General features: G+C 42.6%; 1 protein-coding gene across 1 annotated transcript; it reads left to right on the top strand.

Moving 5' to 3' along the window:
• Positions 1–2,151: 2,151 nt before the first annotated feature.
• DSC2 (desmocollin 2) lies at positions 2,152–23,383 on the top strand. Its single transcript, XM_006766392.2, has 16 exons — positions 2,152–2,199; positions 3,978–4,062; positions 5,597–5,796; positions 6,693–6,812; positions 8,961–9,116; positions 10,378–10,522; positions 11,736–11,902; positions 14,309–14,443; positions 14,694–14,879; positions 17,374–17,630; positions 17,752–17,894; positions 18,498–18,725; positions 19,858–20,094; positions 20,449–20,573; positions 22,189–22,440; positions 23,097–23,383. The coding sequence occupies exons 1-16, from the start codon at positions 2,152–2,154 to the stop codon at positions 23,292–23,294; spliced, it is 2,682 nt and encodes an 893-aa protein (XP_006766455.1). The 3' UTR covers positions 23,295–23,383.
• Positions 23,384–27,358: the final 3,975 nt, after the last annotated feature.

Here is a 27,358-nt window from a genome sequence, read left to right as displayed (position 1 = left end):
TGGGGCCGGCAGCTGCCACTCGCATCCACTGATGGTGCTGAGCGATTGGGACCGGCACCGGGTGCCAGCAGTGGGTGTGAGCAGGGCTGGCACCAGCAGCAAGTGTGAACGCCCAGCAGGACCACGGTGCACAGGAACAAAGAATTTTCAGTAACCACCAGATGCTCGCCCTGATGACAGCGACTGGCACCCTGCCTCGGTCTAGCCCCCCTGCTCACCTGCTTCACAATCCTGCTGCAGCCGATGCCCAGCTTGTTCCACGCTCTGCTGCCTGCTGCCAACGCCTGCCATGTTCTGCACGCACCCCCTGGTGGTCAGCGCATGCATAGCGACTGGTTGTTTGGTTGTCCAGTTGTTCCGCTGTTCAGTCTATTTGCATATTAGGGTTTTATATAGATAGATGTAACATTATCTGTAAACAATGGCCTTTGAAAGTTGGTCTTGTTTCTGAGTTTAGTGTGGCTGCCAATTGTGCTTTCCCATTGATGTTGTGATTATAATCTATATTATAAAAGCCTAAGCTACCATATGACCAAATGACCGGTCAACCAGTCCCTATGACACACACTGACCACCAAGGGGCAGACACTCAATGCAGAAGCTACCCCCTGGTGGTCAGTGTGCTCCCATAGCCAACCTCCCACAGCCCCTCCCCCTGGCCAGCAAACCTCACGCGGTTCCTCCCCCTATCCAGCAAGCTGCGTCCGGCAGTTCCCTTGCAGCAGCCAGCCTGGCCCCGATCGGCACTGGGCAAGATGGTCCCTATAGGCCCTGATCGCCAGCCAGACCTAGGGACCCCTCCGTGCATGAATTTCGTTCACTGGGCCTCTAGTATAATATAAAAATCATATTGAAGAAGTTTACTCCTGGAGATTTTATTTTATTGCTTCCTATTTGGGGCCTTTTAAAAAAAAATCAAAGAGCTGTTATTGAATTTGGTCAATTGTCTTTCATCATAGTGTTGGTCACATGCCAGGCCTTTGTGTGAATTCCTGGCATGAGTTCCTAGACCAAGCAAGTGACAGGAATATATATCCCAGACCCATACGAGTGCCAGTTAACCTCCAGCTCACCTCTACGATGAAGGCTTTAGGTTTGGTCCCAGGTTAACGTGGGTGACACTTGTCTTAGATCGAAGGTGGACCCATGTTTTGATTTCACTCTTTTCCAGGGAATTAAAAAAAAATAGTCAAATCTTTTCAGATCAGAAGTCATTTCTAGTTACTATTCTGTGTCTTTCCTTTACCCTATTTTTGCCTAACGATTCCTTGCTAGATGCTTTAGGGTGCTACAAAACAACGTACCCATCATTTTCATTTTTGGCATGGGGGTTTGTCTGAATGTCCTGGCTGCCTTTACTGGAAATGAAAATTGTTTTCCAGATCCATTCTTCACACAGGTCAGACTTACTTATTCAAATGGAAAGGTTCTCATGTAATTTACCGGCTTAAAACCAGTCTTTGTCTGATTCTTCATAGGAAATAAGATCCATGCACCTTGTTAATGCTATTCGGAATCTGCCCCACCTACCTGTCTGAGTACATTTTAAACTTCTGTTCCTCTCGTGCTATGTGCATCAGCTCTGCCAGATTTTCATGTTCAGGTCTGTGTCGTCTCCGAGCCTCTACATATGCCATTCCTCTACTTGGAACATGGAAACTCTGCTCCTTCTTGACACGGAGAGCAGTGCGGCCGCTCTTCAGGTGACATCGTCTGGCTCGTACAGGGGCGAGTTTCCCCGCTCTCCCATATCCCATGGCACCCTGTGCTCCCTGTTACAGCACTTACCTTCCTTTGCTGAAATTGCAAATGTGCTTTACCCTTGAGCTGAGTGTTTTGTGAGGATCGTGTTTACTTCTCGGTGTCTGACACATAGGAGACAGTCATGAGTATTTGTTGAATGCATGAATCAATGGATGTATGGGACACGTATGCAAAGTATTGTCTTCATTCTTTCCTTCTCCCTGGTTTTTACGCAGTCCAGGTCACCATCCTTCCTCTCTTAGATTCCTACTATAGCAGTGGTTCTCAACCTTCCTAATGCCACGACCCTTTAATACAGTTCCTCATGTTGTGGTGACCCCCAACCAGAAAATTATTTTCGTGGCTACTTCATAACTATAATGATTTTATGTAAATGCTTGCCAGAATATGCCTCTGCAGCTCCTGAACCTGGTGCTGCTCCTCTCTTCACTCAGAGTAAAGTCTGTACTCCTGCGTGGGGCCTTGTAGACCCTGTGTGATATGCCCCTGACTGTCTCTTTAATATCACCTCCTGTCACTCTTCCCTCACGGTGCTCTGCTACGAGGGCCTCCGTTTTGTTCCCATAAAACACAGTTCCCTTCCAGGACTTTCGCTCTGGCTTGTCCCCCGGAAGACTCTTCCATGGGTGAACTGGTTGGTTCGCTTCCTCATTTCATTCAAGCTTCCGGGCTTCCCTCTGTCACTCTCCGAGTCTCGTTTTTTCTTGTAGCATGTATCTCTTGGCGTCATGTGACCTTTGTGCATTTGTGTATTAACTTTTTTAGTCTCGTTATGATGTTATCTCCATGAGGTCAAGGACTTTGCTTTGTTCATAGCTGTAGCCTTTGACCACTGCCTAGCAGCTCGTAAGCAGCCCCTGGATGTTGGTTGAATGAGTAAGTGGATGCTTGCTTGCCATCACCTCAGTCATCTGACTCCACTCCTGTTCTCCCTGGAATATGCAGCCCGGACAGTTCCTCCCATATTTTAATTTCCACTTCCCACACTCTCTTCATTGTGTCTGTCCCAGTTTCCAAGTGAAATATAATTCTCTGTTACCTGATTCTTCACATGTAATTAAAATTAGATAAAGATTCTTCAATGTGTGTTGGAAGTAAAATTAATTTTTTAAAAATATATTTTTATTGATTTCAGAGAGGAAGGGAGAGGGAGTGAGAGATAGAAACATCGAGGATAAGAGAGAGTCATTAATTGGCTGCCTCCTGCGTGCCCCTTACTGGGGATGGAGCCCTCCACCCAGGCATGTGCCCTGTCCGGAAATTGAGCTGTAACCTCCTGGTTCATAGGTCATTGCTCAACCACTGAGCCACCCCTGCTGGGCAGAAGTAAAATTTTTTATTCAAATTTTGCTGGCTTTAATTTATGTTTATAGACTTTGTAAGTAATGATGTAAATGTTACTTTTACTTATCTTGCATTTGGTCAAACTATTGAAGAAAAATTGTGCATTTTTCAGAAGCATCCATTCTGAAATTTCAGAGAAAATGGCATTAAATTGCTGTGTGTTCAGATATATATTGTTTTGGAATCGGCTGGTTCACCATAAATCACTAACTCATTAAAAAAATTTAAGTAAAATATTTTCTAAAATGACCTTAACTCTCATTTATGAGAAGATAGGCCTTCAAAATAAGTTTGTATTTCAAAGTTACATGCTCGGTCCTGTGGGGTGTTTTACATGGAAACGGCCCGCATCACCCCAGGGCAGTGAGTCAGTGCTACTCTTTAGAAGCACCAGGGTCTTATTCAGGCTGCTATTGATTTGGCCCCACAGCTCATTTACGCACTTGGCAATTGATTGAAACGTTTTGCTGGATCATTAAATTTGTTTTTGTTTCTATTTATACATGTGCTGCCTTCCTAATAGTTTTGGGGCTTTCTGGCATAGGTTGTCTTTGGTTCCTCAATATACCTACTGAGTTTGGGAAATTATTACTGACTTTGTTTTATAGAATAGGAGACAAAGCCCGAGGAGGGAGGGAGTCTCTGAGTTTACATCCTCTGTGAAGGAGCGAGCCAGGACTCTCAGTCTCTTGTTTTCTTCCTACCCCTGATGCAGTTTTTCTGATTTTTTACTTCAGTATAATTATTATCTTATTTTGTTAATTATATAAACTGATTTATAATTGTACAAATTTGTAATTTATATAAACACACACACATATATATACATTAGAAGTATTTTTAATTAATAATGTTGAATTGATTTTTAGGTCTTAATATGTGCCTGTGATGCCTGCAAAACTGTGACACTACATGTTCCCTCCAAACTGGATGCTGAGAAATTTGTTGGTAGAGGTAAGAAACTGCCAAAATAGGTAAAAGCCTAATTTGTACAATCTTGTAAAATGAGTGTAACTGTCAGAGGAATAACTGTATTGGAACTAAGAGTTAGAACTAATATAACACGTTATCATTTATAATGCTTACTAGTGGCCTGGTGCACGAAATTCATGCACAAGGAAGGGGGTGTCCCTCAGCCTGGCCTGCACCCTCTCCAATCTAGGACCCTTCGAAGGATGTCCTACTGCTGGTTTATAGGGATTGGGCCTAAAACCGGCCTGCTCACTCCAAACTGCCCCCCCACCCCTGCTCTCCCGATCACCTCCAACTGACACCCACTGATGGCCTGCTTGCCCCCAACTGGACCCCCTGCTGGTGTGCTTATCCCCAACGGCCCCGCCCTCCACCAGCCTGATCACCCACAACTGCCCTCCCCTCTTGGCCTCTAACTGCCTCTACCTTGGCCCTGCCACCATGGCTTTGTCCAGAAGAACATCTGGAAGGTCTCCTGGAAGATCTCCCAGTCTAATTAGCATATTACCCTTTTATTAGTATAGATGGTATCATTCCAATGAAAGGAATATTTTTTTAATTTAAAAACATGATTATATGAAATAGATAAAATGTTTACTTTAATAAAAATTGTTAATATTTGCATTAATTGAAGGATATGGTATATGTTTTAACATGTTTCTGTGAAATTGAGAAATGGTATTGAAACTATTTCCTAAGTTTAATGGTATTATTTTTGGATTTTTGTCCTAAAACATTTTGGCATCTTATTGGCATTGATTTTCACATATTGTTTTTGCAGTAATTACTTTTTTACATAACTCAGCTGTATAAGAAAAAATCAGACCAATGAGAACACAGAATATGATGACTAATAATAGACATAAAGAGTTCAATAATATCTTAATTCAATAACTGCCAATTTTAATTCTCTAGATTCTATTTACTTCAAACATACTAATTGCATGTAATAAAGAAAAACTTTTTTATGTTAGTTTAAATATTCAAACAATAGGGTTTACATACTTTTATATCAAGACAAATGTCTCTCTTTAAAAGGGGATAGTGGCCGAAACCGGTTTGGCTCAGTGGATAGAGCGTCGGCCTGCGGACTGAAAGGTCCCGGGTTCGATTCCGGTCAAGGGCATGTACCTGGGTTGCGGGCACATCCCCAGTGGGAGATGTGCAGGAGGCAGCTGATCGATGTCTCTCTCTCATTCTCTCTCATCGATGTTTCTAACTCTCTGTCTCTCTCCCTTCCTCTCTGTGAAAAATCAAAAATATATTTAAAAAAAAAAATAAAATAAAAGGGGATAGTGTATGTGTTAGAAGTGATGCATGCTCTAATCTGTGTTTAGCACAACTTAATTAACCAGAGTTTTATATTTTTTTAAAGCACAAAAAATTTACAAGTGTCAGTGTAGTTGATTTTGAGTTTTTGCCCTCCCCCGCCCCCGCCCCCGGCATACATTACTGCTAAAACCGTATATTGGTATGTTTTGCCTTACAAATGATTGCTGTGCACACTTTTTGGCAGTGAACCTGAGGGAGTGCTTGAAGTCTGCAAATCTAATTCATTCAAGTGATGCTGATTTCCAAGTTTTAGAAGATGGTTCAGTCTACACAACAAACGCTGTTCTGTTTTCCTCCGAGAAGAGGCATTTTACCATCTCACTTTCCAGCTCTGAGAACCACGAGGAAAAGAAAATGCATGTCCTTTTAGAGCATCAAACAAAGGTACCAAACTACAAAACGAAGTAGATGAAGGATTTCCTTCAGGGTAACTAACATTACCAGGAAAAAGTGCAGTCAGAAAAGCCACGGGATAGTTTAGCTTGAAGAAGGATGGAAACCATGATGCAATGAATCAGTATTCAAATGGACAAGGACTGTGCAACATGGGTTAATGAGAGGTAGTAATTTGGGACATCAAAGAACTTGAGCTGAGCTACAGCATAGGAGCTTGAGATTGGACACGAAGGAGCGCTTTTTATCTTGACTGTAGAATCGATTTTTAAAAACAAGTTTTGAAACTGTATCTGGAGGCCTCGCGGTCCCTTAGACAGCATGATTTTTAGTGTTAGAAAGTAAATGGCTGTCCTAGGTTGTGGTGTGACCCGACCTATGCTTAGGACGTTGTGGCGCCCAAGGTCACAGTGCCTTAGGTGCAGCCATTGGCCGTTACTCACGGCAGCAGCTGGAGGGTTCACGTTTCTCTCCTCGTTCTGACAGATCTCTCTGTGGGCTCCCCGACTCCTCCCAGTTGTTGGTGAGTGGAAGACGCTTACACTCAACTCAGAAAGACGCATGGTCTACTCATTCTCTTTGCGTATCTCTCCTTCCATGTTTTTGCATGGCAGTGTGACCAGAGTAAACTTTTTTTCAGTTTTGCTTCTCGGCTTACAGTTTCATCACTCTTCCTTCCATATGTCCATCAAGTTATTTTCCCAAGAGGATCGCTGTGTTGTTTCTTCATTATCATTTTGCAGTGTTGATGTTTAGCTTTATTTTCAAGCACAACCCGTTTATACACCTCCCAGCGAATCCCCATGAGAGCAGAAAGATGCATCGATGTTCTAATGCTTGAGGATAAAATGGTCGCTGACTTTATTTTTATTTTTTTTCTAAATGAGGCACTAAAGCAAAGTCATCCCAAAGAAAAAGTTCTCAGGCGTGCCAAGAGAAGATGGGCTCCAATTCCTTGCTCAATGATGGAGAACTCCTTGGGTCCTTTTCCACTTTTTCTTCAACAGGTACAGTCTACTTTCCTTCCACGAGGAAGGGCTATGGTTTCCGCCATTTTTTATTTATTTAAACAGTGAGTTTTTAAAGCATAGTGGTGTATGAATATATTAATGAATGGGTGTGTATAGCATATGTTTAAATATATGGGTATAAATATGTCTTTATACCTACATGTACTTTTTGCAGTTTTAGTCACGCAAAGGCCATTAATAAAACTGTAAAGCCCATTTAAGACTTTCAAACGCATGGTTTCTTAATGAATTTTCCTATCAACCAGGGGATCACAGAGCCTGGGTATGGTCTAGAAAACTCCCAACATCTCCCGTGAAAAAAAGGATGAAAATCGCTTGTTAAGAAAAGGCCAAATGCTGTGAAGGAAAGAGACACATACGCCTTCCTTTGCTTATCCCCAGGTCCACTGCTTCCATCAACTGGATCCACATCTCTCTCTCTCTCTCTCTCTCTCAGGTCCACTGCTTCCATCAACTGGATCCACATTCTCTCTCTCTCTCTCTCTCTCTCTCTCTCTCTCTCTCTCTCAGTTCCACTGCTTCCATCAACTGGATCCACATTCTCTCTCCTCTGTCTCTATCGCAAACATTTAGTGAAAACCATAGCAGCTCTCTGCCTTCTTCCACTACCAATGGCCACCACCATTCGGTCCATGACTTGGGTTTCTTTTCCTCAGTTCTTGACACGGTGAGAGAGAATCCTCCTGTTCATCCCACCCGCAGACTTCATGCGGCTGAGACAGCAGCAAATAAAGCTGAGAAAGAAATGGCTGGAAAGCAGTTGTGCTGATCATCCCAGCGTCAAGGTCTTACCAAGAGGTTGAACACAGCTCGGGAAAAACTTGCTTTTGAATCAAGCACCAGACTACTACCCTTGCCCAGATATGATGCCATTTTTAGTCTCACGATCCCCCGCCCGACACACATAAACTCAGCGCCTGTAATAAAGCAGGTGCTGACAGATAACAAGCACGAATTCAGGAGAGCATTTTCCAAGTTTTTGCCATCCAGGCAGAACACTTCATCTCAAATATTATATCATATGGGGTGGGCAAATGTAGGTTTACAGTTGTGAGCATGTGAAACAGTGTTTATTCTTGTATTATTATTTATAATTATTGTTTTATTTAGTTGTATTACAATTGTAAACCTACTTTTGCCAACCCCTCAGTGGTGAGAGCATCAGCCTGTGGACCAAAGGGTCATGGGTTCGATTCCTGGTCAAGAGCACATACCTTAGTTGCAGGCTCAAGCCCTGGCCCTGGTCTGGGTACATGCAGAAGGCAACCAATTGACCTGTCTTTTTCAGTGTTTCTCTCTCTCTCTTTTTCTCTCTCTCTTTCTCACCCAACTCACCCCCCCCCCCCCACTGTCTCTAAAAATAAATAGAAAAAATATCCCCAGGTGAGGATTAACAACAACAAGGAAAAACAGCAGGATAATTTTTCATGCTCAGAATACTTTGTTTTCTAAGACAGGCAAAGTTGTAGATGTTCGATCCACATTTTCCTTAGTTATTCTAGAAAAGATTCTACTACATTATTCTCTTCATTCTTTGCTCTTGAAATTTCTCAATTATCAGATGTCCTTATTCTCTTTTGCTTTTCATTCATACATACATAATGATAAATAGAGGGCAGTTAGCAATGATATAGTGATTATATAAATATTAGAGGCCCAGTGCATGAAAATTCATGCACTGGAAGGGGGGTCCCTCAGCCTGGCCTGCCCCCTCTCACAGTCCAGGAGCCCTCAGGGGCAGGAGGTGACCCGGCGATCAGGGGAAGGTGATGCCCCATCACACCTCTGCTGCTGCCACTGCCGGCAGCGCAAGCCTCGGCCGGCCCTGGTTACCTGAGCCTCCGGCTGGCCCTGGGCAGCTGGGCAGCCTCCATCCGAGGCTTGCCTGCACCTCGGCTGCCCTGCTTGCCTGAGCCTCAATCAGTGGAGGGTGCAGGAGGACCCAAGGCCCCCAGCGGGGCTGAGGGGACTGGGCGCTGCCATCTGCCATCTTGTGGCTGTGGGCACTGCCGTTTGTGAGGGCCTGATGGTCAATTAGCATATGCCCTCTTTATTAGATAGGATATAGATGAAAGTTTTGCTGAAATAAAATCTTGTCTCACATATATAATATCTACCTTCTAGATCGAATCTGATGCAGCCCAAAACTACACTGTATACTATTCTATAAGTGGGCCTGGAGTCGACCAACCACCTGTGGATTTATTTTATGTCGAGAGGAACACCGGAAACCTGTTCTGTACTGCTGCCGTAGATCGTGAGCAGTATCCCTCTTTTGAGGTAAAGTCTAACATGCACATATTGTTTCAGTAATGATTAAACTTGGCTGTTGTGTTTCCCTATCCATTTCCCCTTTTCCGTTTCCTGAGTTTATCATCGAGGCTTCTGATAGTGCAGACTGGGCTTGAGGCAAAAGTAATTTCATTGATTCTCTTAGAAAGTTCTTGGTGTCGCAGTTTTACTGTTTTTGTTGTTTGTTTTTCCAAAAGAAAAAGGAGTACCACTTCAGAAACAGTGATTTAGTTAACAAAAAATCTCTGTGAGCCTCTTTATGGTAGAGAGAGAGATGGGAGGTAAGTGAGGTGTAGAGTTAGGCCCCATACCTTTGCATAGGGGGAAAATTAACTTGTGGTGAGAAAGTAAGGACCACGGACAGATGATTCAGTTGTTTCATCATCTGGGTAACTTCCCTTGGCGGAATGAGAGGTAATAATGTAAGAGTTTAACCTAATGTATTGAGTTTCCAGCAGGACCTGGTCATTAGCTTAAATCAATCTTAATTAGCTTACATCTATTGTTGATTAATTATTCACCAGTAGACCAAATTAACTGCACAGGCATTTATACTTGGAAGTAAAATATTTAGGGATAGAATTGCTACAGCATGGCCCTCTAAACACCTGTGTTTTCTGTTCTTTCTATGATAGTTGTTCTGAGAAGAACTGGGATTAAAATTCATGTTACAAAATAAAAAAAAATAGATTGTATTCGCCACACAACTTACAGCCACTCATTTGTTCTGTTTTGCACTCTCCCTTTTTTAAATCAAAAAGTTTATATGAAGACAGTTTTCTAAATATAACCATCCATATGCCTAAAACCAAAATTTGTAGAAAATAAGACAATATCTGAGTACATGGCACATGGGAAATTTGGAGTCCTAAAGATCCAAAGTTAAAAAAGATCCAGAAAATTGTATTTAACATTAATGCACCTGAAACTTTCAAACAAAACAAAACATAATCATCCTTAAGACTGTTTTGAGAAAATAATAATGAAAACCATTACACTCTTGTACAGCAGTAGTGAGGAAACCAGAATTATCTGTTACTACATTAGACAAATTTAAACATAAAGTGCTGGACTACATCATGAGATCAACCACCTGCTGTGGCATTAAGGGTATGTCCACGTCCAAATATAACAACAGGTGGTAAACCTCACACGGCAGCATGGAACAGTGTACACCTTAAAGTCGACAGTAGCGTGAACCGTATTTTGATGGATTGCTTTTGCTCTTCTTATTTTACTCTCTTCACAGATTGTGGCCTTCGCAGTAACTCCAGATGGCTATCACCCAGAATTCCCACTTCCCCTGCTCATCAGGATTGAGGATGAAAATGATAATTACCCAATTTTTACAAATTCAACTTACATATTTACAATTGCGGAACATTCCCGAGTCGGTGAGTGCCCACCCACTTTACCAGTGTTTGCCAACTTGGTGTTGTCAATTCCAAAGTTCAGTTTTCCTCTGCCGTTGGGAAGGCAGCATGTCCTCCTGGTAGGGAAGAGGGACTTCTCATCAGGCTGCTCTGGGCATGATTTCTCTCTGCCTCTCACGAGCTCGCTGCGTGCTATGACCCTGGGCAATCGCTAAAATGTTGACAAGCCTTAGTTTCCTTGTCTATAACAGGGGGTATCAATATGCAGGTTTGTCATGAAGGTTAATGACTCAATAAACATTACTTTGCCGGCCTGGGTAACTAACATTATCAGGGAAGATGTGGAATCAGAAAGGATAGGGGACAGTTTAGCTTGAAGAAGAATGTGTGAGATGAAAGAAGTCCTTTTAAGAGAACGTACTAAAAAAAACAAGCCTTTGAGCAACTGAAATCCTAGCCTTGAAGAGATCTACTGATGCTCTGTAGTGATTAAATGATTGACACTCTTCTGTGCATAATCATAAAGGTCATTGATAATAATAGAGATGTTTTCTCATCTTGTGGGAATGGACCATTTTAGCTGGAAGAATGCAGTCTTTGAGTCTTCCTCTAGAAAGATCCAACCTAACCAAGAATTTTCAGAGAAAACAGACCCATATGATCAATTTAAGTACAAGCTTACAAATAGAAAAATGTTAAAGAATAATTAGAACTCTTTAGTATAGAAATACAAAGGCCATGAAGGAATATTATCAACATTTATAAAGTTATACACCGAACGCAGTAAATATGGATATGGTCACTGAATTCCAAAATGTTAGGCCGCTGGGATACTGAAAAGGAGGGGATGCTTCATCTAGAAATCCGCAAACTATTATTATAATAAAAACGATTATTACTCTGATATGTAAGTAAGTGTTCCAAAGCATTTTCGAAGTAGGTAGAAAGGAATGATATAAAGGGAAAGTCGAGCCCAGCTGGCGTGCCTCAGTGGTTGAGCATCGACCTATGAACCAGGAGGTCACAGTTTGATTCCCAGTAAGGGCACATGCCTGGGTTGCAGGTTCAATCCCCAGTGTAGGGGCGTGCAGCAGGCAGCCAATCAATGGTTCTCTCATCATTGATGTTTCTATTTCTCTCTCCCTTCCTCCCTGAAATCAATAAAAACATATATTTAAAGGGAAAGCTAAAATGTAAAAGTTTTGGAAGTTAAAGGGGATGTTTCACTATGTAGGCTCCACCGTGGGACAGGTGTATGCAACTGACAAGGACGAGCCTGGCACGCTGCACACGCAGCTCAAGTACTCCATCCTGCAGCAGCTGCCAGCGTCCCCCACCCTGTTCTTCATGAATCCGACCACTGGTGTGATTACCACCACGACGGCCCAGCTAGACAGAGAGGTAACGCCGATATTCACGAAAAATCGTTTGCCATGCTGCTGGTTAACAGCACCTGTGGTCCATGTGTTTTTGAAAAGTATGTTATGAATCCAGTTTTCCAAAAATTATCATTTTAAGTATGTTAATGGGGGTCATTAACTTTGCAGTGCACTGATTTTGAATCTCTAATGCAGTGGTTCTCAACCTTCTGGCCCTTTAAATACAGTTCCTCATGTGGTGACCCAACCATAAAATTATTTTCGTTGCTACTTCATAACTGTAATGTTGCTACTGTTATGAATCATCATGTAAATATCTGATATGCAGGATTGTCTTAGGCGACCCCTGTGAAAGGGTCGTTCGACTGCCAAAGGGGTCGCAACCCACAGGTTGAGAAACGCTGCTATACTGTCTTCTCTAATTGTGTTTTATAAAATCGAATTTCCTCATATAAATATTTGTAGTATTAAAAACAAATATCACATATGAAAAGTGGAACTTTTGGAAATGTGTAGAAATTTGGAAATATAAAATTGTTCCCTTTTCTGTCTGCATCGTGTCTTCCTCAGCAAGCTCATTTGCATTCTTCTACTTGCACAGCTTAAAAGAAAGTCCATATCTCTCTACTATCTGGCTGGCCATTTTCAGTTGTCTCCCAGAAATCTTTATTGGCATGTTTCGCAGGTACCAACAATGCAGCACATCTACAATCCAGCGCCTCTTTCCTTCTGAACATGCTCTCCTTCCCATGTCTTCTAGTCAGAATGCCATCTATACATTCTTGTCCTATTGATAATTTTTCTATTATGACCTTGAATTCATATTCTCCAAATTGTATTTGAAATCTCTTTTCCCCTTGATCAAAATCACTTTCCAAAGCATGTTGCTATTACCTCCAAAATTATTTCTCTTTTATGTTCTGTCCATTTCCACTGTAATTGTCAACCTTCATAGTTTAGTAACTTATTCACTTGGTTATTCAATTATCTCCTCCACCAAGCACATAGTCAACTGAATTCTTAGACACTTTATCTGGCCAACTCACTACATTTATAATCCTTAATCTTAAAATATAGTATTACTAGTATATGTTTTTCAGGTAATTCTTTGATTTCTAAAACTTCATATCAAATTCATTTATAGAGTTTTCCAAATCTCTTTATATTTGGCTTTACATAAGATAGATGGATTCCCATGTATCCTGCATTCAGTCTGTTAAAATATGCAGTATTAGCTAAAGTACACAAAGAAAGTCCAACATGATACGAAGTTAGAAAGGAGCAGAGTATTTTAATGGTAATTCCAGATCATTGTGGGTATTCATCTTTGGTACTACACCAATGCTTGACAAGTGGTCGTTTCCCATATGTTTTTTTGCAAAGTGCACTCTGATCAATGAACTTCTATACATGGTAACCTTAAAGCCCTTTGGTCTGTCTGTACTGTGTGTGGGTAGTTTAACCATGTATGCCTAATATGCAAATTGTTCCCTCTGGAGTTCGACCTGGAGGCCGTTATTTCGACCACTTGCTATGCCATGTGCTGACCACCAGAGGGTGGCAAGGAGCAAAGGAAGGCCCCGGCTGGCAGCTGGAAGGCCCTGATCGCCCTGATAACCTGCCAGGCCTAGGGACCCTACCCATGCATGAATTTTGTGCACCAGGCCTCTAGTTGTTTTATAAAAGAGGAAACATGGGTAAGAATTTTTCAACTGCCTGCGATTACAGTTGTTCTTTTGGGGTTGGGAATAGAACCCAAGTTTCCTCATGTTCAGCCGGAGGCATTATTCTCAGTGTTTATAGTCTATACTTCAATTACTTATGATAAGTAGAACCATCACCAGGAGAAACACATTTTCAACTAATGGTAAGCTTTCTGCAATCTCTGATGAATGGAGATTCCTAAGAGCCAGATTCTGTTTTCCTTGGAGACAAAAAGATGACATAGCCCCGACACTTGTTTTCATGCTAATTTAATGATCTTTTTATCAATGTAAATTTTTAAATGTAAATGTTTAAAATCTCTCTTTTTTACAAAATGATATTCACGTCATCTGGCATGAGTCACTGCTATCTGTTTTTGAACATACAAGAATGTGCTTTGGGCGGGAGATAAAGATTTTGATTGATTGATTACTAGGCAATGTTAAATGTACTAGGACTCTGTCTTTTCTTTCCATTGAGTACATTTTAGACCAGTTGATTCCACCATCTACGAGTAGCACTTGAAACTTGAGAAACTACTCTGTTTTCATAAATTAATTGAAAATTATTAGTGGGAGGAAATTATTCTTCTGCCAGTATTTGAAAGCTATGAACTTGAACAGTGTCCCTCTTAAATTTTTAATGTGGGGAAAATTGTAAAGTGGAAAATGAGACTTCATTGATAATGCTGCTTTCACTCGGCAATTGAATTCTTTCTTTCCAGCTACTTGATAAATACCAGCTGAAAATAAAAGTGCAGGACATGAATGGCCAACATTTTGGCTTGCAGACGACCGCGACCTGCATCATTTGCATTGAAGACGTGAATGACCACTTGCCGACCTTCACGCGCTCTTCTGTGAGTACATGGTCTTAGTAAGAGAAAGATGTGCCACCCGGTGTTCTTTGCTAACGATGCCCATCTCCATCGTGTCCCGTGGTTTCAAATGAGGGGTCCCCCGGCGGTGGCGTGGAGTCGGAGTTTAAGATCATGGAAACATAGAACTTCGGGAATGAGAAGGAGCAGGCTTTCATCACGTGGTGGTCTGTTTTTGCCATGCATGAATTCATTTGTTTTGTTTTGTTTTGTTTTGTTTTTATTATTTTAGTACGTGGCATCGGTGGAAGAAAATACAGCGGATGTGGAAATCTTACGTGTCAGCGTTGAGGATAAGGATTTAATTAATACCGCTAATTGGAGAGCTAATTATACCATTTTAAATGGCAATGAAAATGGACATTTTAAAATTGTAACAGATCCCAAAACCAATGAAGGGGTGCTGTGTGTGGTTAAGGTAAGAATAAATTAGTAAATTAGTTTGTAGCTTATAGATTAGTATAGTAGAGTTAATGAAAAGAAAGGAATTTTGGTAAATGTAGGAATAATATAGGTATATAGAAAAATGTAAATGCTGTGTTCTTCATACATAATGGGATGGACATGTTCATTTTGGGAGCCTTTTTCTTTAAATGGAGGTATAATTGACATAACATTATATCAGTTTCAGGCAGACAACATGATACTTGTATGTATTGCAAAATGATCACCACAATACAGTCAAGTTAGTATCTGCCACCACACATACTTACAAGATATTTTTCTTGTGATGAGGACTTTCAAGATCCACGCTTCTAGCTTTTTTCAAATATGCAGTACAGGATTATTAACTCTAACCACCATGCTGTACATGACATTCCCAGAACATATTTACTTTATAACTGGAAATTTGTATCAATGAGACTTCATTGATAATGCTGCTTTCACTCGGCAATTGAATTCTTTCTTTCCAGCTACTTTTGGCCAATTGATTCAATAGCCCACAAGTGGCACTTTAAATTTCAGAAGCAACCCTATTTTCATAAATTAATTAAAAATGACCAGCGTAAGGAACCTTATGGAAAGTCACTATTTAAAAATAGGTATAAATGTATTCAAATAATACGGTAATGGTATCCACGATGTCACCGTTGTCTCTTAACAATTGAAAACCTCGTACAGCTGTGATGCCAGGGGCCAGGGGCAGGCGTGCCCAGCCCATCGCCCTGGAGCTGGGGCAGGAGCCTCCACTTACTGACTTTCCCAGGTGACGAGCTGCTCCTGGTCACACCCACAGGGAGGCTGCTTGTAGAGCTTCCCGTGTACACCTCATCCTTAGTTTCCTGGCCGTTCAGACATGTGAATACTTGTCACCTTCTTTTGAATGCTATTCTACAGCAACTCCGTAGAACTCGCTGTTCATTCCAGGGCCAGAGTGAGCGCATACAGTGATCTGAGCCTCTTCGGCTTAAGACAGAGTCATAAGCTGACACCTGCTGCCTCGTTAACTAGAACACGATTCAGTGCTGGTGTGTGGGGTTTCCCTTTTGTACATAGTCACAGGGAGCATGGATCAAATATGATGAATGCGTTTTTCTCACAATGATGACAATTACCCGCATCAGTGAGTGGGTTTTCTTGGTTCCAAAACAGCAACGAAATGTCCTTTAAATCTTGTCTCTTTCTTCACCCAACAACCCCTGCCCTAATCCTTGGTATCTAAGAAGGGAATGTATTTCTGTGCAGTTTGGCCTGACACATTTCTGTCCTGTAGGAAATGGTCTCACCCATTCTCCTTACAACTACACATCAGGCAAAGAAAGAACCCTCCGTTCAACTTCTTACTGCCAGTTTTTTGGAAAATAATTAGGATGAGAAAAGATAAAAAAGCAAAGAGTAATGTCTAAAAAGCTTTCCTTCTGTTTTCATGTTTTTCCTCTTTTTAAAAATCCTATATAATAAAAGCTGATATGCTAATGTCCGACCGTTTCACCGGTCGCTGTGATGCGTACTTACCACCAGGGGGCAGATGCTCCAACTGGTGGGTTAGCTTGCTGCTGGGGTCAGGCCCATCGGGACTGGGCGAGATAGGCCAGACACACCCTGGGGCCCTCCCCATCCAGCCAGCCAACCTCCCTCGTTCCCTCCCTCCCTGGCCAGCTGGCCTCCATTGGCCCCCATCGGGACTGGGCGAGACAGCCCGATCACCCTGATCACCAGTCAGTCCAAGGGACCCCACCCGTGCACGAATTTGTGCATTGGGCCTCTAGTGTCTTATAAAATTTGATCCATGTTTTCTACCTCAAACCAGGTTCAGATCATCTTATTCCCCTCAGGAGCTGTCCCGAAATTAAAGGAGAAGTAAAGTGCTGTTGGTTAGTGTCTGGACCTCCTACAGCAGTGATGGCGAACCTGTTGAGCTCTGCGTGTCAGCATTTTGGAAAACCCTAACTTAACTCTGGTGCCGTGTCACATAGAGAAATTTTTTGATATTTGCAACCATAGTAAAACAAAGACTTATATTTTTGATATTTATTTTATATATTTAAATGCCATTTAACAAACATCAACCAAAAAAATGAGTTCGCGTGTCACCTCTGACACGCGTGTCACATAGGTTCGCCATCACTGTCCTACAGGAATGTCTCAATTGCTAACCTTGAAGCACTTCCATTCACTACGTCCTGAAATTGGTGTCAGGAGCTATGCTGTCCCTGGTGTTACGTCTGCAGCTGGGAGCAGGGTTTTTGTTTGTTTGGTTTTGTCTGTTTTGCTGGTTTCCCCTGACACTGAGTCAGGTGATGGAGCCCTCCTCCCACCACCACCTCATTTCTGAGGACATGTTTAATGTTCTCCTGACGATCCCCAGCACGCTGCTGCCACGTTTCCGAATGTAAGGAGTGATCCGCACCGGTTGGCATGGCCCAGCATTCAGTGTCTTGGCCTGATTTTCAACACACTTGCTTTTGCAGCCGCTCAATTATGAAGAAAGACAGCAGCTGACCCTGCAAATCGGGGTGGTTAACGAAGCCCCGTATTATAGAGAAACGACTTCAAAATCAGCCATGAGCACGGCCACCATCACTGTTAACGTGAAAAACCAGGACGAGGGCCCGGAGTGTAGCCCTCCGCTGCAGACGGTGCGGATCAAAGAGAACGCGCCAGTGAATACGAGGAGCCAGGGATACAAAGCGTACAACCCAGACACGAAGAGCAGCAGCGACATCAGGTGTGTAGGATTCCGTGAGCTCCAAATTCACCGTGTTTTCATGTTTATCATTTAGCATTTTGGCACCGGGATTGTAATTGGGCTCATGGTACATTCTGTTATTTTAATTCCTTCTTGGCAGGTATAAGAAAATAAATGATCCAAAAGGGTGGATCACGGTCGATGAAAACACGGGATCAATTACAACTTTTAGAAACTTGGATAGAGAGGCCGAGTCCATCAGAAATGGTGTCTATAACGTCACCATCCTTGCAACAGACAAAGGTAAGAACTCTGCTTTTAAATCAGCCGTGGACATTGCCAAGCCAGCGGCATACATTCTCAGGTGTATTTCTCCCCAGGTGGCATTTCGAGTCATCGAGACGTTTGCTGTAACTCATTAACTCCTGTCTGCTTTCTAATAGCACCCTGTTTTAGATGTCAGGATAAAATAACAGTCACAGAAATGCTTGGAACTTTAATCACTTTTAAAAGTTAAGCATCCATTAAATATTGAGAATATGACTTAAGTAAAATTAACTTCAAGTTATGTAGTCATATCTCTTAAAATATTTTGGCAGAAAAATTCATTATAGAGAGAACATACTTATTGCCCCACAGTAAAATAAAAAAATATTTTTTAAAAGTCTTTGTTCGTATTTTCTTCCTTTCTCCTTTTAAAAATTAGTCAAAACTCACGTCCATAGAAGTTTCCATGTCTATTGTAGCTGTTTAGTGAATGATGAATGACAAATCTCAATAGCAGTGATTGTCTGTGCAACCCATTTGAAAGGTGCCCAATAAATATTTAAATAAAAATGTGAATGCATAATTTCCTAGTGAAAACTCAAAACACTAAATATTGTATTTTGATATCCGATTTCCTAGCTGGAAGAACATGTACTGGGACACTGGGCATCATCCTTGAAGATGTGAATGATAATGGCCCAGTGATCCTTAAAAAGACGGCGATCATCTGCAAACCCACCATGTCCTCCACGGCGATCGTGGCTTTTGATCCGGATGACCCTGTGAACGGCCCACCCTTCCGCTTCAGTTTGGAGGACGATTCTGATGCGGACGCACAGAGAGTGTGGGCGCTGACAAGGATCAATGGTATGGATGTCGAAACATTTGGACCTTTTCAACATGAGGGTGTCTAAAATACGTTTTCCTTTTTAATGTTTGAAATTAAATTTCTTGGGGTAACATTATACGTTTCTGGTGTGCAATCAAAATCTGATCTCCTCCCCCCATCCTAATATATCTGACGCCCGTTATCCTGTTCATCCTCCGGCCACCCTGACATACCTCTTTCTCGTTGAGATAGAAGTGGGAGCCACCAATGAAACAGGCAGGTTTCCCGTAGGTGTTAACGTGAATTCTCATTTCCATTCTTGCTCCACATCCACACCCGTAGGGGGGTCTGTGCCATCACTATTGTTTTCTACTTGGGATTCTCCCCGAACTTGGCTTCTAGTCTGTACTTCTGATGTTAAGCACAATCATAACTCTGCTGACAGGATGGTGAGAGTAAAAGGGACCTTCTCCATACCCCGGGGTATCCCCCCTCTGTCAGCTCTTATCTCGTCAGCAGCTCCTCCAGCTCCTGACTGCCCCGCCCAGGGCCAGGATGCCCTGTCTCCCTGCGCAGCGCCCCTTTCACGACTCCAGACCTATACAGCTGAATGGGGTTTGTGTTTAAAATGCCCTGGAAAGATGGTCAATCCATGCTTTCAACGACGACTCCTCAGCTTCTCATCATGGCAAATTAAAAGAAGAAAGGGCTTGAATAAAGGGAAAGGGAAGACAGAATGGAGGAAGGAAAATAAGGTCGTATAGAAGCCATCGTGGCAAGTCAAGGCCCTGTGTCTACAATCGTGTATCAAAGGAATTAAGCCCTGAATGCTTATATTAAATTTGTTAGAGCTGTGATAAAAACCAATCTCTTAACAAGTTTACTAGTTAGGAGAGGAAGACTTTATTCATGGACAGATTAATATTATTACAAAAACCAGAAGACCTTTTTAAAGGGGCAACAGAGACAAACATTTATATGCAATATGTTTGCCACGGCTGTCGATGAGAACCATTTGGTCCATTCACATTTACCGTCTTGTAGCAGCTCTGCCATCCCATCGGGAACATCCGTTTATAGGGAAATTTGAGGACTGTCCTGTCATAGTTGCTTCTGCTCTGGAGAAATCGGCGACATTCTATGACACTTGGTATTATTTTATTTTTTCAGATACAGCAGCGCTTCTTTCCAATCAAAATGACCTTCCGTTTGGCCCATACACAGTCCGTGTGAGAGTTACGGATAGGCACGGCCTGTCACACACCACCCCCTTGAATGTCATCATGTGTGACTGCGTTACCGAAAACGACTGCTCGCTTCGCGGCGTTTCCAGGACCGGCACCGGGGAGTTCAGGCTGGGAAAGTGGGCCATCCTTGCCATCCTGTTGGGCATTGCCTTGCTCTTCTGTGAGTCCCTTCTTGCACTCAAATAAGAGCCTTTAAAATAACTTCCCAGACACATGCTGAGAGCAGCACTGTGACCTATAGCTGCTCCCTTGGCTATAGCTGGGTGCCTATTGAACATACATATTTAATGTACCTGTGTAAGTGCATTCTGTTATCTCGGCATAAACAAAATTTAACACGGGAACACAGCATGCGGCGTGCCTCTGGGCCATATCTGCTGAGGGTGTCTGTTCTGTATTCTGATACAAGCTATCGGGAATGCCTTTTCTGGAAAGCTGCCTTGGGGGTAGTCATCAGAAATCCACTCCTCCTGCTGTTTGATCTTAAACTCAGGGAATCTCTCTCCTCCCCTAGGCATCCTCTTCACCCTAGTCTGTGGGGCGACTGGGGCGGCCAAAAAGCCCAAAGCCTTTCCTGATGACGTAACCCAGCAGAACCTCATTGTGTCCAACACGGAGGCTCCTGGCGATGACAAAGTGGTAAGTAGTTTGTCTTTATTTTTTATAATTTAAATATTTTAATTGATTTTTAGAGAGAGAGAAAGGGGGAGGGAGAGAGAAACACCCATGTGAGAACACATTGATCGTCTGCCTCCTGCCTGCCCCACACTGGGGATCGGGCCTGCAACCCTAGAGTGTGCCCTGACTGGGTATCGAACTGGCAACCTTTCAGTGCAGCGGATGGCGGTTCCCAACCCATTGGGCCACACCAGCCAGGACTGTCTTTTCTAAATAAATGCAAAGGGTAAATTGGCCTAACCAACTATCATCATCTTTTTCTGAACAAAGTTCTTTTGAAATCAGGTAACTTGCTATATATAAATGTCATCGGTCCCATGGAACATATAAAATGATATCGATGCCCACGGCAGTAGATGGCGTTTCAGTGTAGCCATCCAGTGTTACTTAATAGTAACAATCCTTGAGCCTGTCAGCACTATTTTCTATTTCAAATGTTTCATGATTTCACCTTTATATATACACATACATATTGAAATCGCTGTTTGTGTTGTAAAAAGGTTTCAATTAATTACAGATCATTAGCATAATTATTTTAATTTTATTTTTTGGCAACAGCCCTAACCTGACTGTAAGCTTTGATCAGCGTGAGAAGGACTTTAGTGCAGTCTTTCTGGCTCCAATGTGGGTTGGAAAGGAGTCTCGGGTCTCATATATGAAACAGCAAGGCCAGCGAGTGACTCCATGGCCCCGGCTTTGATGTCTCGCCTAATATGTCCACAAGGAACAAGTACATTCTCTGCAAAAGGCTTACTCGATGATGAGAGCTGGAGAGATTTAGAAACAAAAGGGTGTTGGCATCTAGGAAGGTGGGGGGAAAATGAAACTTAGGCTCTCTCTGACAACACAACATAGCAAATCAGTGGCAAGCTCTGGGAGCCTTCTTTCCCTGCTGATGTATTTTTATTTATTTAGATTGCAAAGATTCAATATTGCAACTAAAATTCTTGTTGTTGTGAATCCTCACACGAGGATACTTTCCATTGATTTTTAGAGAGAGTGGAAGGAAGGGGAAGAGAGAGAGAGAGAGAGAGAGAGAGAGAAACATCATGTAAGAGACACATCCAATGATATCCTCCCACGCGTGCCCAGGCCACAGCTACTCTTTCATGGCCACTTTATTTCTATTATTCTAGTTTTAGTTGAGGGGGAACCAGCCTTGACACTGAATAAGAATACTGGTCCTCACCTCTGTTTCCCCCTAGACAGGTGGAGGGAGTGGCATTAAGCATGGTAAGCGCATGTGAGACAATAGTCCTGGAATGCTGGTGGCCAGGCGGGAGGCGCTGGAAGGTTTTGACAGATGGAGCTGGCAGTCTTGTGGGAAGTGTCTAACGACAGGGTACACAGTGAGCGTTCTGATTTGTCCCAGGTCCAGGCCACTCCACACGTGTGTCTGCGGCTTGCCTGGGACACTACGTGAGCCTGGGCTACCATAGCTAGAGTCTCAGGGTTGCCAAGGCAGGCTCGGCTCCTGTCCTCAGAGGGCTCACCTAGCACAGAGATTATCTGCAGGCTGTGTTCTTCTCCTTCTTGTTCTCCTCTGTGGGCCCTGACGCCAGCTGTTCTGTTGCAGTATTCCGCCAACGGCTTCACCTCCCACACGGTGGGCAGCGCAGGCGCCGGGGCCTGTGGCACCGTGGGATCCGGGGTGATCCACGCGGGGCAGGAGACCATCGAAATGGTGAAAGGACACCAGACCTTGGACTCGTGCCGGGGCGGCGGGCAGCTCGCGCGGGAGCCCTGCGGGGCAGGACACGTGGAGGTGGACCCCGGCAGATACACCTACTCCGAGTGGCGCAGCTTCACCCAGCCCCGCCTGGGCGAGGTGCGTTCCCCGAGCGGCCTGCACACCCATTGGTTTCTCCTCAACTGTCCGAATGATTGCAATTGAGTGGCCTAATTGAGTCTATTTTTTAATGATTAGTCTACTCAGTAGAAAGCTGTCTTCCTTCACTTTGACTTAGGTCTGCCCAGCGGATCTTTGCCTCACATGTTGTTTGGCTTTTAGTTCTTCCCGAAATAATGTGAGATATTTAAATTATTTTTAATTATCGTGTTTCTATTTCCCCTGTGGGAAACCGTGGCTTAGACATCAAAAGTGTGATATCAGACGATCCCAGCCGGCACGGCCACCAGGCCTCTCTCCAAAGATCTGTACAAGCATCCATTTGGGATCAGCTTCAGGGATGCATTTCCCTTCAGCCATAATTTTTCAAGGGAAGGTGATGATCGCTTGAAATGATTTCTTGTATCCTTGTGCCCCGTGGGTGGCTTTTAGAAGCATGCTCTGTCATGAATGTACAGTGTGATTTATGATACAGACCAATCATGTGCATTTCTTATACGTAGGAATCCATTAGAGGACACACTCTGATTAAAAATTAAACAATCGAAGGTAAATCAAAGCCATCTTTTTTATGTTGGTCAGTCCTGGTGTTGAAAATGCCAATAATAAAAGGTGTTGTGTTCCCCCCTCGGCAGAAAGTGCAGCTGTGCAATCAGGATGACAGTCACGAACACGCCCAAGACTACGTCCTCACCTACCGCTACGAGGGCCAGGGCTCCGCGGCCGGCTCTGTGGGCTGCTGCAGCGAACGGCAGGAAGACGATCGCCTGGACTTTTTGGATCATTTGGAACCCAAATTTAGGACATTGGCAGAAGCATGCGTGAAGAGATGAGTGCATCCAGATAAGTCTACCAGAGCCCCAGTGGCTTTATCGCCTTTTCTTTCTTTGTATTTTTTATTTTTATTAAATTAAAGACCAGGGTTGGGGTTTTTGTTCTTGTTTTCAATAGAAGACACTATGCTTGCGTTGGGGCTACCCTCTTGTTCTGATGGAATGTCTGTAGGGTGACGCACAGTGAGGGAGAAGCGCTGTGAGTGCGTGCACACATTCCTCAGTGCTTCCCATAGTTTTCAGTGACTTGTCTTCCACCCCAAGAGACCCACAGAAATAGAAAGGTTAAGGAAGTCTGCGTAATTGTTTACATTTTGGTATAATGACAACAGCCAGTTTACAGTGCAATAAAAATGATTAATGTAAGTCTTTATCGTAGGCTACTTAAACTATTGCCTAATAGAAACGTCGTGGAGACCTTGCTTTAACGTCATCTCCTGTTACCTACTTAATTGTTTGTGTGGTGCTTGAAGACTGTTGTACTCCTAACCACTCTGAAGTGTGTATATACTGTTTACTGCATTATTGATGTTTTTTATTCTTACAAGACCTTTCTTCACAATGCAAAGGGAGATTCCCACCCAGGCGTTGACTGTTCTAACTGTTCCATTTTGGCGGAGTTGAGTTTCCAGGTTGTATTCTGTAGGAAATCTTGCACTGAGTCTATGATGCCTCTGTTTCCCACCTTGTCAGCAAAAGTTAGGTTTAAAAAGTGCTTTAAGAATGTATTTTTAGCCCTACCCGGTTTGGCTCAGTGGATAGAGCGTCAGCCTGCGGACTGAAAGGTCCCAGGTTCGATTCCAGTCAAGGGCATGTGCCTTGGTTGCAGGCACATCCCCAGTAGGGGGTGTGCAGGTGGCAGCTGATCGATGTTTCTCTCTCATCGATGTTTCTAACTCTCTATCCCTCTCTCTTCCTCTCTGTAAAATATCAATAAAATATATTTAAAAAAAAAAGAATGTATTTTTATTCTTACAAAGTTTTGGTCTCTCTCTCTCCCCCCTCTCTCGTTTCTCTCCTCCTTCCTTCTCCCCTCCTTCCTCTTTCTCCCCCCTCTCCTCCTCTACTTTCCATTTCTCTCTCTTTTTCCCTTCTCTCTCTTTCTCTCCTCTTTTTTTTTTTTTAAATTCTTACTTGGGTTGGAGAATTTAATATATTTTTAAAAGCTATTTCTTTTTTATTCTCTTGTAAAGTGAGTTATTCTGCTTCTGTTTTATGTGAAGGCATGCATTCTTAGTTTTCCTTGAATCAATGTAATATTGACTTTATTGTTTCAAACATCTTGGCGATTACTTCATCATCTCTTCGACAAAGAACCTTTAATGTTACATTTGAAATTATAGAACTGTGTGATTTTTTTTTATTAGATACAACTTTCTATGTTAACAAAATGAATTGTGTAATTAAAATTGGGATGTGGCCATTTTGTATATAAAAAGATATTTACAGTTCATATCTTTAGTGCAAGGATACCAGTTATAAATGCAAAATAGTGATGGTTTTTCAAATAAGCTCTGAAATACAGGGATTGGGAAAGTTCTATAGGAACAGATATTGTGTAGCTTTTTGGACAATGTGGCTTGCTATAGCTATGTGTTTGTGAAGTTATTTTTTTACTATTTTAAGATTACAGTTCTTAATAATGTAGAGAAAACTATTTAAATTTTGAAATAATGAGACAAAGTTAAATTTAATAGTCAACCAAACTGCAGGCCAGGTTTCCCAGCCGATTTTAGCCAATAAATTTTTCTATATATGCTAATTATATGGACATTTTAAGTGCATTCCTACCATTTGTGGCTGTTAGTCATATGCCTATCTTGAATTCACAAGATTGGCTTGTAATAATTATTTGTAAGGATTAACATTTGATAATTTTTCAATAATCAGTTATCTTTTACATGGTTTCATTACTGCCCAGTCAAATATACTATTTCTCAAAGTTATTTTTAAATAAATTACATATTAATTGTATAGTATTGGTTATGATAAAGGAAATCAAGTAGTTTTTAAAAATTAGTATGAGGTTGTTAATCATGTGTGTGATAGGAGAATTTACGTATGGGATTTTGTTTTCCTATTTAGAGAAATGAGTCTCTTTAGAATCCTGTTCTATATTTTTTAGAATTTTAGAGTTTGATTTGCAGAGATAATCATCCATTGTTATTATTTTCTATTCTGAAGGCTGTGATGCTATGGGATATTGTTACGTTGCATAATTTCTCTGTGTCTTCTTTTTCCCCATCATAACATGGGGAATAATAATAGAACTTATTTCTTAGAGTGTAAGACATTTGAATAAAAAATGGGTTTGAGCATGAAAGTCATACACCTAAAAGACACTCCTAATAATACGAAATGATTTTAACTAAGTCACATGTACAAGCTATTTCATATTAACCCTTTGAGTGCCAGCCAATATCCTAGGAACTATGCTAAAATTGGCAAGGCGTTTTTGCTGATTTTACTGCAGTGTAGGAAAAAAATTATGAATCGCAAGTAAATGAAGTTACATATTCAAAAACTTAAGGAAACCTTTACTACACTGACATATTTAGCAATAGCATCATCACTAATGAAAGCAGACCTAGAACTGGACGCCTTTTCGAAGCTTTGATGGTGCTCCCGGCACTTTTGGCGCACTCCCTGGCACCTTAGGGGTTAACAAAAAATCAACTAGGAAAATAAGATAATTGCTCCCGGCACTTTTGGCGAAAGAGAGGCGCGCTCCCTGGCACCCTAGGGGTTAACGAAAAATCAACTAGGAAAATAAGATAATGGGAAGAGTTTTTGTCATTGTTTTGTTTTGTTTTTCACTTTAGAATGTTTGTCAGTTGAGTATGTCTCTCTTCATAACGCTCGCTTGGTACCTGGATGTTGTATGTTCAGTAGTTGAGAACATATATTGCAAAGATTGCCGGAGCGTCGGCAAAGGATTGTTTAGCCTCAAATACTATGAAACTAATGAGATGGAGAGAAGCACCTCCCCTTAATGGCTCTGATGCCGAAGCCCTGTAGTGTGTGTGCTGCGGCTCCTCCCGTCCAGCCCGGCCTCGCTGCTCTCCCAGCGGCCCTGCAGAGAGCGGCTGGCCCCGGAGGCCCGTGCTGACCTGCCCGGGAGCTCAGTCTCCGGCAGCCCCCTGAGTGCAGAGTCCGGAGAGAGTGCCTCATGCAAACCCCCGCCCCTTCCCAGCTGAGGGATTTCAGAAGCCCCTGCACCTTGGAGTTAGTTCCCCCACTTGTGTGGCCTGTCTAAGGGGTTGGAGGAGGCCACTGGGTACTCTGGTGATCAGGGTTTGAAGAGTCGGCACAGGGTTCCAGCTTCGTGTGCCTGAGCTGCTGCTAGTTTGGTGAGAAGAGGGCGCAGTGGCTGGGAGTAGCCATCGCTCCAGCCTCCTCTTTGCCTCACAGCTGACACTGGCCCCGATGCTGCGTCTGTCCCAGAAGCTTGACTGGTATTTTACTGTCGTGGCCTTGGGAGCTCCATGGCTTGACAGTTTCCAGGTATTCAGGGAGCTCTATCTCATCCACAGCTCACCATCCTGTGGTGTGGTAAATCTTGAGACTTAAAGGAAAAGCAGATAAAATTACTAATCAACCATAGATTGCCTCGGGAGACAAAAAGCATTCAAACCCTTAGAGCATTGTTTCTCAACCTTCCTAATGTCGCGACCCTTTAATACAGTTCCTCATGTTGTGGTGACCCCCAATTTCATTGTTACAAATTGAACATAATAAAAGCATAGTGATTAATCACAAAAACAATATGTAATTATATATGTGTTTTCCGATGGTCTTAGGAGACCCCTGTGAAAGGGTCATTCGACCCCCAAAGGGGTTGCGACCCATAGGTTGAGAACCGCTGCCTTAGAGGCTTTCCCTGAGAAATGGACGGTGCTGTTTCAACAGGAAAAAAGCGATAGGGATTTGCTGGTAGTTCAGTGCAGCCTGTGTTTGGATCTCCCTGTAACCGGTGGTTTTTTTTTTCTTTTCTTTTTTTTTATCTGACTTTGACAACAGGGTTCCCTTCAGTCTCCATCTCCAGCCTTCTCCTGGGCTCTGCA

Source organism: Myotis davidii, unplaced genomic scaffold (assembly GCF_000327345.1).
Source record: "Myotis davidii unplaced genomic scaffold, ASM32734v1 scaffold520, whole genome shotgun sequence".
Lineage (NCBI taxonomy): Eukaryota > Metazoa > Chordata > Mammalia > Chiroptera > Vespertilionidae > Myotis > Myotis davidii.
The sequence above is the reverse complement of the archived record's forward strand: the minus strand, read 5'-3'. Positions and strand labels throughout refer to the sequence as shown.